At 37.1% G+C, this 10,000-nt stretch overlaps 1 protein-coding gene across 4 annotated transcripts in view; it reads right to left on the bottom strand.

Annotated features, from left to right (window-relative positions):
• LOC138058169 (probable ATP-dependent RNA helicase DDX60) overlaps positions 1-10,000 on the bottom strand; it is a 73,273-nt gene that overhangs the window by 18,709 nt on the left and 44,564 nt on the right. For all 4 annotated transcript variants that reach the window (XM_068904064.1, XM_068904067.1, XM_068904066.1 and 1 more), the window contains 4 exons: positions 9,898-10,000; positions 9,212-9,382; positions 8,941-9,058; positions 7,897-8,049 (listed from right to left, as the gene is read on the bottom strand). The exon at positions 9,898-10,000 is cut by the window's right edge and continues 43 nt beyond it. In XM_068904064.1, coding sequence (XP_068760165.1) covers positions 7,897-8,049; positions 8,941-9,058; positions 9,212-9,382; positions 9,898-10,000 — 545 coding nt within the window. The remainder of the gene's footprint in view (positions 1-7,896; positions 8,050-8,940; positions 9,059-9,211; positions 9,383-9,897) is intronic.

The raw sequence follows: 10,000 nt of genomic DNA, 5'->3' as shown, positions 1-10,000 counted from the left end.
TACATAGTAGGCTGTTCGCAACATTAATTATGCAAATAAAATTTGTTCCCGTAGTTTATCCCCATCGATCACTTACCTCTGTGACGATATCCACAAGATTAAACAGTCCTCAACTTTCGGTACCACAGGTTAGGGGAAATATAAAACCAGGTCAGTGAACAAACAGGTTAGCATAGATCCGTTGACAAAACGTCTCAGAAAAAGTGAAGTTTTCTCGTGTTATCCGGTCTTAATGATGTTACTGATCTCTAAGGTATTAAGGTAATAAAATGTCAATCAAGCAATCAATTAACAAAATCATATAAACATGTATCATAAAGATGTATCACCCCAGTCAGGCGGGGTTCCCTACCTTCAGCATTCACATGGAGATAACTCACCCCACCTAAGCGGGTTACTCGGCACGGCTGACCAGGCAACCCGCTTTGGTGAGGTACTCCACCTCTCACGTGAACACAAAAAAAGAAATAAATAAACAAAAAAAAAAGAGAGAAATTGTATGGAGAGACTGGTTACCCCACCAAGGCGGGGTCCCCCACCTCCATGTGAACAGGTCCTTAGCAAAGCCTAAAAGCAGAGCTCCCTGGTTATTTATTCTTACTGCCTGTAGTGTTAGTGAAAACAAAAAGTTTTCGAAGTGTCCGCATTTTGGTGTTTCCGGTTACTGCTTAATTAATTAATTAATTAATTAATTAATTAAATCACATTATATAAATACTGATCAAATACCAGGATTTCTCCTTTTACTAAAAAATCATATCTTCACCGCGTGCAGTAAAAGTATCATTTTTAATGTATCTTTCACATGTGAGAACATAGGTGTCGTCATGGTAACGAACACGATTGGCCAATAAAACGCGTGCTTCTTCTTCATTTTATGATACTTTTGTGCTTTAATAGAAACCTTCTCTACTACATTAAAAATCTTATTGCAAAATTTTACATTATCATGATTTGTTTTTCATAACTTTCATATCTTGTTTCATGTTACACAACATGCGTGTTTTAGCGGTTGGTAACCACTTTTTCATTATTTCGAAAATGAGAAGAACAAGTTGTTTTAAATCTGGACATTTCATCAATATCTATATAATAAACAAAACATTACACGCCCGCTTGATGATACGAATTTTATCTTCTCGTGCTGAAAGTATCTCTCACTCTTTCGCTTCGCTCACGCGTGAGAGATACTTTCAGCACTCGAAGATGAAAGTCGTATCCCCATGCGGCCATGTAATATCCTCTATTTCTTTGCTTTCTTCTATAGAAAAACTCATTGCCTAACTAGTGAATTCCACAGTAAATTTTACGCTAAAAGCCGATATCGCATGAATCATGAAGCGATGAGTACGATATCGGTTTTTCGAGTGAAATTTACTATGGAATTTACCAGTTTGGCAATGAAACTTTCTTGAATCGCATGAGTCTTAAAAGAAAACAAACACTCAATCAGCGAGCGAATGGAAAAGGAAACTAGACGCTCCAAAAAGCGTACACTGGGTTGCCTATCGTACGTGTTACACAAAAAAAGAAGGCACTGAATTGGGTGGCATCAGAAACCCATAAGGGATGAAACGTGTAACGGCCCCTTGTGTGCTGGGAAACAAGCTTCTGAATATTCAATTTACTAAGTACCATGTTTGGAACAACAAGAGCGAAGGGTTTCCAATTATGGTACTTAGCACTGAAACATTCAACCAATCAGTTCGCACTGAATATTCGGAAGCTGTGAACGCGCGTTACACGTTTCAACCCTTATGGGTTTCTGGTCGCATTGAACTGCAGCGTTCCAGTTATTTTTTTTCAATTGGGGCGTCGTTAAGACCATTTGAGGGATCACCCACATGTCGTGCCAGCAGAGGCCCTTTGGCTCACATGTTCACACGTTTAATTATTTTGTAATGTCCTGTCCCATTTTGAGGTCTTTTAGTTGTTTAAGCTTTAGTAATAAATTCAGTTTAAAGATAATAAAAACATGTTCTTGAATAAAATTCACTCGTTTCTTCTTTAAATAAATAGTCTGCAAGAAACTAACTGCAAATTGCTCTGACGGACGTTTTCCAGGATGTCTTGCAGTTGCACTAAGCAAACGTTTATTGCACACACTAAGAAAGGACTGAAGGTGTTCTTTCCGCTTAGCTTCATAATTCCTCTTCTTGTTAGTCTAATCTGATACCAGGTCAAAACACTGTTTGGCTTTACGTTTGCTCCAAAGAGTACCGTAAAAGCCAGGAGTTAACAGAAAAAGACAAGCCAAAAGACGGATGAAGAAAAAAAAAATAACATAGTTTTTATATATAACTCTGAATCGAATTTTCATCGAAAGATTAATGGCAATCGATCGTAAAAACACGAAAATTTCTGCAGTGACTTTTATGAATAAAGGAAAGGTCATGATGTTTTGTAAAAGAAAGAAATTGATCACGTGCTAGGCAACCATAAAGGTGCGCGTGATCACCTGTCAACTGAATCAACTACGGGAAAGAATGTTAATCGTTCGTCGTTTTCAGTGTAAAACAACGTACTTTTTATCCAAGAAGCTTCCATCTTTGGTTTTTTAATTTTGTTGTAATATTTAACTGAATATTTACATTTCACCAGTCGGGTCAGGCAGCCTTCTTTGTTGGGTTCCTGATAAACGTATCTACTTTGACTTCGGGGTGAACTATTTACACAATCGCGAGGTTGAGCGCCCTTGTAATTGAAAATCTAAACATCTATGCGATACAAAAACAGGCTTGCGAATTATCGCAAATCACAATGCTGACATGACAAAATCATTTGAAAGAGAGAAAAATTTCCTGCCTCCTCGCGTATTACATTTCAAGGCACGTAGGCAACTCATTTTCACCGAGTCCCGATTCCCGCGAAATTTTTGTTTTTTTACAAATATTAACAAAAACATTATTTCTCGTCAAGCGTTGCATCTTTTATATTCAAATAACCGCTAAAAATAAATATATTTTTTAACGATCTATCCATAGATATTTTTTCATAATTTAATATTCTCTGTCAAAATTTGCACACCAATCAAAACACAAAAATAGCAACGCACGCAACAAATTTAGTGGCATTTTAATATCTCTTCGTCGAATTCTTATGCTTAACACAGGAATTTGCAGTTATTGTGAAAAATCTTTCTCTATTCATTAGCATTTCAGAGAAATCGACCAGTCCGCGAATACTTTACGAGTTTTTTCAATGGGATGTCAAAAGGCCAAGTGGAGGTTATGCTTAATCGGGCAAGTTCGGGAGATCAAGTTGCGCGTGTGACCCGTTATAAATATTTTTTCACAAAATGTTCACAAATCGTCAAGTATCACCACAGAACGCAAGAACATCATTCTAAACGCTTATTCTACGCAAAAAGGAGGTTCTGGAAATAATTTTGAGAGTGGAAGTCAAGTTTACGGCAGAGGGTAAATACAAGAGATGCTAACCTCATTTTGACACGAAAATGCTTTACTATTGCCATAAAAACTAACCAGTTAAGCTCGCATAACAAACAACATAATGAATTCATAAAGGGCACCTTTTCCAGCGAAATATTTTTTGAAACAAACAACATATTTGCTATCAGAGGCAAAAACTCCTTTCCATTTCATTACGTGGGTGAAGAGAAGAAACTATATCAAACGAAATTGCATAAATTTCAGGATCAAACCGTTTCCATGAAGAACCTTTTTTTCTTGAATAATGAGCACAAAATAGACGACAACCTGTCATATTTCCAACTATTCTTTTACCTGAAGACTGTGCAGAGTTGAGTACAAATAAATACCGATAGCCAGACAACAGAGATCACAGATCCACTTAAGGTGTTCGATTGATGAGCTCATAAGTTACCGGAGAATTTTCCAATTGGTTTCAGTGTTCTACATAACAGCACTTTTGGTAAAATATTAGAAATACAGCTCACTTTGATTTCGGCTCGCCGGGCGATAGATTGCTGTCGAAGTCCACTACTCGTCGATTCCAGGTATTTGTTTTTCACCGCCTGTCTTCTTTATCCAACTGACTTTCCATTATTGAGCTCCATAAGGGTATATTTTGTTTAAAGATCCACTAAAACGCCATTCGCGCTACATGACTTTCGACGCTATTGCAGGTTAAGTTAATCATGCTACTGTGTCCACCAGAGAAATCTACACATTTCCACTACCCTCTCGATCCTAAGAAAATACGCGCAGAAGGCTCTATGCACAAATACACCACTTAGCAGGGGACGGACAGGCAAGACCTTTATCCACACGAAAAAAAAAAAAGAAAAAGAAAAAAGAAAACAAACAAGTGAAACGTATTTTCCGACTGGGATTGCCATACTGGCAACCCAATAAAAAGCCCTTTCAGTGTCAACTGTCAATAGCCAGCTAAAAGGAATCACGCTAAAATTAGAAACGGTCATGAAACTTTCTCAGTTTACTGATGTTCTTTATTCATCTTTATCTCTGAAAATGAGATCATTCACATTTTCATGTATTTCACTGAAACACGCCAGCTTGGCTTGGAACAAGAATCGCCAAAATGTGACAATGCAAACCAAGAAAGGACAATGAAACTTCAAACAAGATCAGCTGCCACAAAATTACCTATAGGTGCTTTAAACCAACCTTCTGAAAACACAAGTTTGTGATATTTCTCCCTAGATTTACGAGAACTCAGTTTATAAGATAAGGGTCCCATTGCCACTGTCGAGGCAGATCGAAAAACAGTTGGGCAAACGGATTTAAAAAAAGCGCTTGTTCGCTCGCACTTTAGAGCTAAACAAACAAATCAACTTTTTTCTTTATATCCAAAAAAGTGCAGATAATTCTTTTACTTCCAGTTGAAAATAAAAATTCGGGTTTCATTCCTGAACAAAGGAAAAAAACAATTAATTTTTTAAAATAGTTTTTACAAATACGCATCCGTAAAAATAGCAAACGGTTTAGTGCCCAAGGAAAGAATTTGTGGAGTAACTTCTTCCAGCAAGTTTGAGCTATTACTGGTATACTGTTTTGCTGTTGTCGTTCTCTTTCTCTCTCCTTTTGTTACTGTTTCAGTCATGTGTCCTCCAGGCATCATGCAACCTTATCAGAGCTTCTAAACTATGCCAAAAATTGCAATACAGAGAAAAAAGCAGCTTCAAACAAATTAAAAATAAACACTCAGCTTTAAGTTTATATCCCTCCGATGCTTGACTTGAATAGACGCGTAGCCACCATTGTGGAGCACAGCTATCATGATATGCGAAGCTAGATTGAAACCAGCGAAAAATGCAGAAAAAAAAAACATTTTCCAAACCCTTTTCCACCTGAACAAGAAACGCGTTGACCGTTAAGAGCTATAGTTGACGTAGTATGACCGTGTAGCCGCGTATAGCCATAGGAAGCGCACGAAAAATGAAGCATCGTTTATGTTTAAGTGAGTTAACGTTGGTTGAGCCTGCTATCCCATCGAAACCAGTGCCTGGTCAGCGGTCAACTACAAATAAAACAGCTGCCCTTAATGAGCTCTCAACTTGAGCCCCGGGATAAGGTCACGTGACACTGGTCAGCATACCCCTTGATTTGACAGGTGTCAATTGACATCAACATGGATGTTCAGATGTATGCTGTAAACTTGCGTGATACTGGTGACATTTGCATACATGGAAGTGTAGACGTACGTATGTACGGACGATCGATGGCGTTATGGCTTTTAAACCAATTTTTTTTGCATCGATGAATAACCATATATATTTTTCTTAACTTTCGTACTCCGCGCGTGGAGCTGCACTATAAAGGAATTGTCAAAAAGCTGGTCCTGGAGAGGCCTTACTTTGATTGGAAGGATTCAAGTTATTAAATCCTTTGTCATCCGCAAAATACTTTATCGCATAGGTTTAGTATCGCGCAAAAAATCAGATTTTGTCAAAAAGGATCAACGAATTATTGGACTCCTTTTTTCGGAAAGGCAATGACAAAGTAAAGCGTGCAGCTTTGATAAATTCTATAGAATTAGAGGAAGGAGGCTTGAAAATGCCGGACATCGTTTCAATGATCTCAACTCAGAGAATATTGTGTATTAAAAAACACCTGGAAACCTATACAGCAGGCGGGAAATATTTCCTTCGGTTTTAGCAGAAGGACGTTGGGGGACAAGTCTTTGTTTCACTGTAATTTCGATTATAGGAAATTACCTGTTGCTGTTCCTGTGTTTTATAAAGAGTGTATTGAAACCTGATCCTTATTAAATGAAAACAATCCCAGTACAACTGAGGACATAGTGAATCAGATTCTTTGGAACAACAAGTTCAACTGCATCGGCAGAAAGTCAGCATGTAATCGAAATATTTGTAGTATTGGACTAAACAAGGATGGCGATCTTTACCACTGTGCAGGATTACTTCTGTTTAATAGGGAGCCTTTGAGATGTTGTTTATCTCCCAATGATAATCCTTTATAAATTAGCTTGTTGGACGCCATTCCTCTAGAATGGAGGTACTTGTTGAATAGCAGTAAATCACTTATAGCTCATCTCACCACTCCCTTTGAAACAAATTCTTTCTACGTATTTCACAGAAACGATAAAACTTTCCTTGATAAACTTCAGGCAAAATCACTTTATAGTATATTTGTTTCTTAAGCGTGCAGTGCACCTACTGCTAGAAAGAAACATGAAGAAAGTTTCAACACTCTCGATTACGTTAAGCACTAAACCACGGGAATTTCAGTAGAAGATATTAAATAGAATCTTGTATACAATGACATACTTTTTAAGTTTAAAATAATCGAATCTCCTCTATGTTATTTTTGTGAAGATGTTGTCGAATCCGAGATGTGCATGTTTATTACATCTTGACAAATTGTATAATCCTAGAAAGCAAATATTTTCTGTATCCCCCTAAAATACGCATATCACCTTGCTAATAGCAAAAATTAAGAATACTCACAACATAGAACGCTCTATCGCGAGAGAAAATATTAAACTAAAATATCATTATGAAAAGTGGGAACCCTTACTCCCACTTATACTTCCTTGAAGTTTGTTGTTCTTTTTCTGCCATTTATCCGTTATATCGTTTGTAACATATATTAATTACCTTGGCATTTGTAACCTTGCAGTTTTGTAACTTTTTTTTTTTTTGCAACTGTTTATAGTGTATATTTCTTTCTTTTTGTTTTAACCTAACACTTGTATTGTATTGTATCTTATTTCGTTGTATAAAGCCCACAAAAATAAATAAAATATAAAAGAAAAATGAGACTTGGAGGATAGATAGTACAACCAAAAATAAATTTCCTTTGAGATCCGCAACGGGAATCGTTGTACGTCATGATTGCCAAATAGTAAGCATCTCAGATCCGCCATCTTAGGTTTCTGGATTTTCTCACCAGAAACTTCACGAACGCGTCAAAATTGAACAAAAAATAATCAAAACCAAAAAAGGAATACTGACTTGGGCTACAAAAATAAACTTGTAACTAATAAAAGTATTTTTTTCTTCATTTTTATGAAATGATTTTACATTTTCTTGCAAAAAAGCTTTAAAATGCAATGCAATGTATGGCATTCTCTTCCAAATTGAAGCTTAATTATTTCTGAAAAATGAATGGTTACCACCAATTTTCTTTTCGGATCCCATGAGCACCTGCAAAGTTCTGTTTTTTTTTCCGCAGAGTTTTGAACCGCGCAAAACTATTAATATGCACCACCCATAGGAAATCCGAGTATCTCGAGATACGCAAGGCGTATGCGCAATAACAAATGTAGGCACCGCCTTAATGTTGAAGGTCACAATAAAAGAAATCACCCTTGGTACAACAACAGAGAATGCAAACAGAACAATACACCTGGCAAAACTTGAAGCATCTTGATACAGCTATTTACGCAGGAAAATGCGTGCAACAAACCTGTGACTAGATGATGTCTCACCTGAAGATATTTCTCCCTAAAAAGCATCTCCACGACCACACGCATTTTGTTGTGGAGTCCAGCGTGATGATAGCTGATTCCTCGCTTCAAAGCACGCTTGAATATATCTTTACTGTTAATCATCCATATGCGATTCAAAATCTTCTTCAACTTCTGCAAAAAGAAACATCCAATCTATTTTCTGACATTTCTTGTCTCATGTAAGTAGCTGAATTAATGAATAATACAATTTCGGCGGTTTGTTTGCATTAGCAGCTATCGGATATCAGCCACTGTACCATGCCTGAGATATAGGAGCTATTGAATCTTTCATGCTAGTAGTTTTTTGGTTGTTTTTTAATGAAACAATGAGTCCATTCACATTTGTTGAATGTGGGTTTAACGAATGTGGAAGACTGCGAAGTGGGTTGAAGCAACGAAGCGCGGCCAAGTCTTTTGAAGCAAAGTTCCCCTGGAAGGTCTGGACTACCTATTCCTGTTAGATCGCACGAGAGCTGAGTCAACGCGCTAGTCGATTGCACAACCCATATCGTCAACTTTCATGTAACGAGCCCTTGCTTGGCCAGTTTAAACTGATATATTAAAAAAAAGAAAATTCTACTTAGAAACATTCAGATGTATAAGGAATTAAGCTACTTTTTTTAAATCGGCAACGAAATAAAAATGAGCGCTAACACCATAAAATGTTGATGAGCTGTTGGAGATGCCCAATATCTCAAAGGTGAGCTATCTGAGAATCCATTGTGTGATAAAGCTGGGACAATAGCCCTTTTCACGGTTAGTTTTTCTCATTTGAATTACAATGTAATTTAACGTGGGTGCGAGGCAATTTCGGGTTCAACTACAAAATAGCCCGAAATTGCCTCACATACATCTTAGATTACATTGTAATGCCAATGAGAAAAACTAACCGTGAAAAGGGCTATTGATGACAAATTAGCTAGCACTTAGTTTTTACTAAAGGAGCCAATACCGTGGTATCTTGAGAAACAAACAAACAACTGAAATAATTAAGTCAATTACTATATAGTGCCTCTTTCGAACCTCTTTACCGATGGCATTGACAGACGACAATGTGCATTCTTTCAAAGGCTCATCTAAGTCTGAAAACTCCGGTTGCTCATCTTGAGCTTCCTCCAGCTTTTCTCTTTTAGTGCTAGATCTGCGGGTGCAAAAAAGGTAGAAGACAGCCATCGTAAAGATAGATTTTCTGCAGCAGTAGATATTGCAAAGTGACTTCCTAACAAAGCCCATAAGCTAATAAAATACACGATAAGTTAATCATTTCAAAACAACTGCATCGTTTTCTAAATGCCTTTTAGATTTTTCTTTTTCTGTTTTATCTCGGTTCCTTTTCTCCTTCTTTTCCACTTGTAGGCGTTTCCTTTCTTCGAGCTTTCTTGTGATTGCTCTTATGTCTTCTTCTTTCTTTTCAAATTTCCGAACGAGTTTCTGTACCAGCTTTTCGCAAAACGATCGGTTAAAGCTGAAACAAATATAGACACTAATTAACAAACCGGTCAAACGGATGGTCCGTAAGTGGCATATGCTTATTTAAGGCACCGATTCGCACAATTCTTCAAAATTGCACATTCTAAAAGTATTGTGTGCCATTTTGGGAGAATTAGAACAGTGCATATGAACAGTTTTGTAAATTAATGTGACTTGGAGTAATTGATGTTACTGCTGAGGTGAGGCGGTTTTCCTTCTTAAAGTTCCATTTACTAACGCAATAATTCGAAACAACAAAAACAAAATTAAAATAATCATTGAAATGTGTATCATGCAGCAATATTCATGTTTCGGTCAAGGGCCTGCATGTCATGTAGCTCACTGGTATGAAAATTAAAAACCCAGTCTAACTGAAAGTACTATATCTTTGTTGCTTTCCTGCTTTGCTATCTTTCTCTTTCCCCTGGATTTTTGTTCGTTTTCTATTGGATGACATTTCTTTAAAAATTCAATATACAAAATACAAAACAAAGGTGATGATGCTCCTACCTGAACACCAAGGCAGGTAGTTTCTCTTGTGCTTTAAGTTGTTCAACAAGCATTGGGAAATTTCTTACGATGAAAGGAGTACCCGAAGGTATCGTGGCCATCT

This window comes from Montipora capricornis, chromosome 7, assembly GCF_036669925.1.
Source record: "Montipora capricornis isolate CH-2021 chromosome 7, ASM3666992v2, whole genome shotgun sequence".
Taxonomy (NCBI): domain Eukaryota; kingdom Metazoa; phylum Cnidaria; class Anthozoa; order Scleractinia; family Acroporidae; genus Montipora; species Montipora capricornis.
The sequence above is the reverse complement of the archived record's forward strand: the minus strand, read 5'-3'. Positions and strand labels throughout refer to the sequence as shown.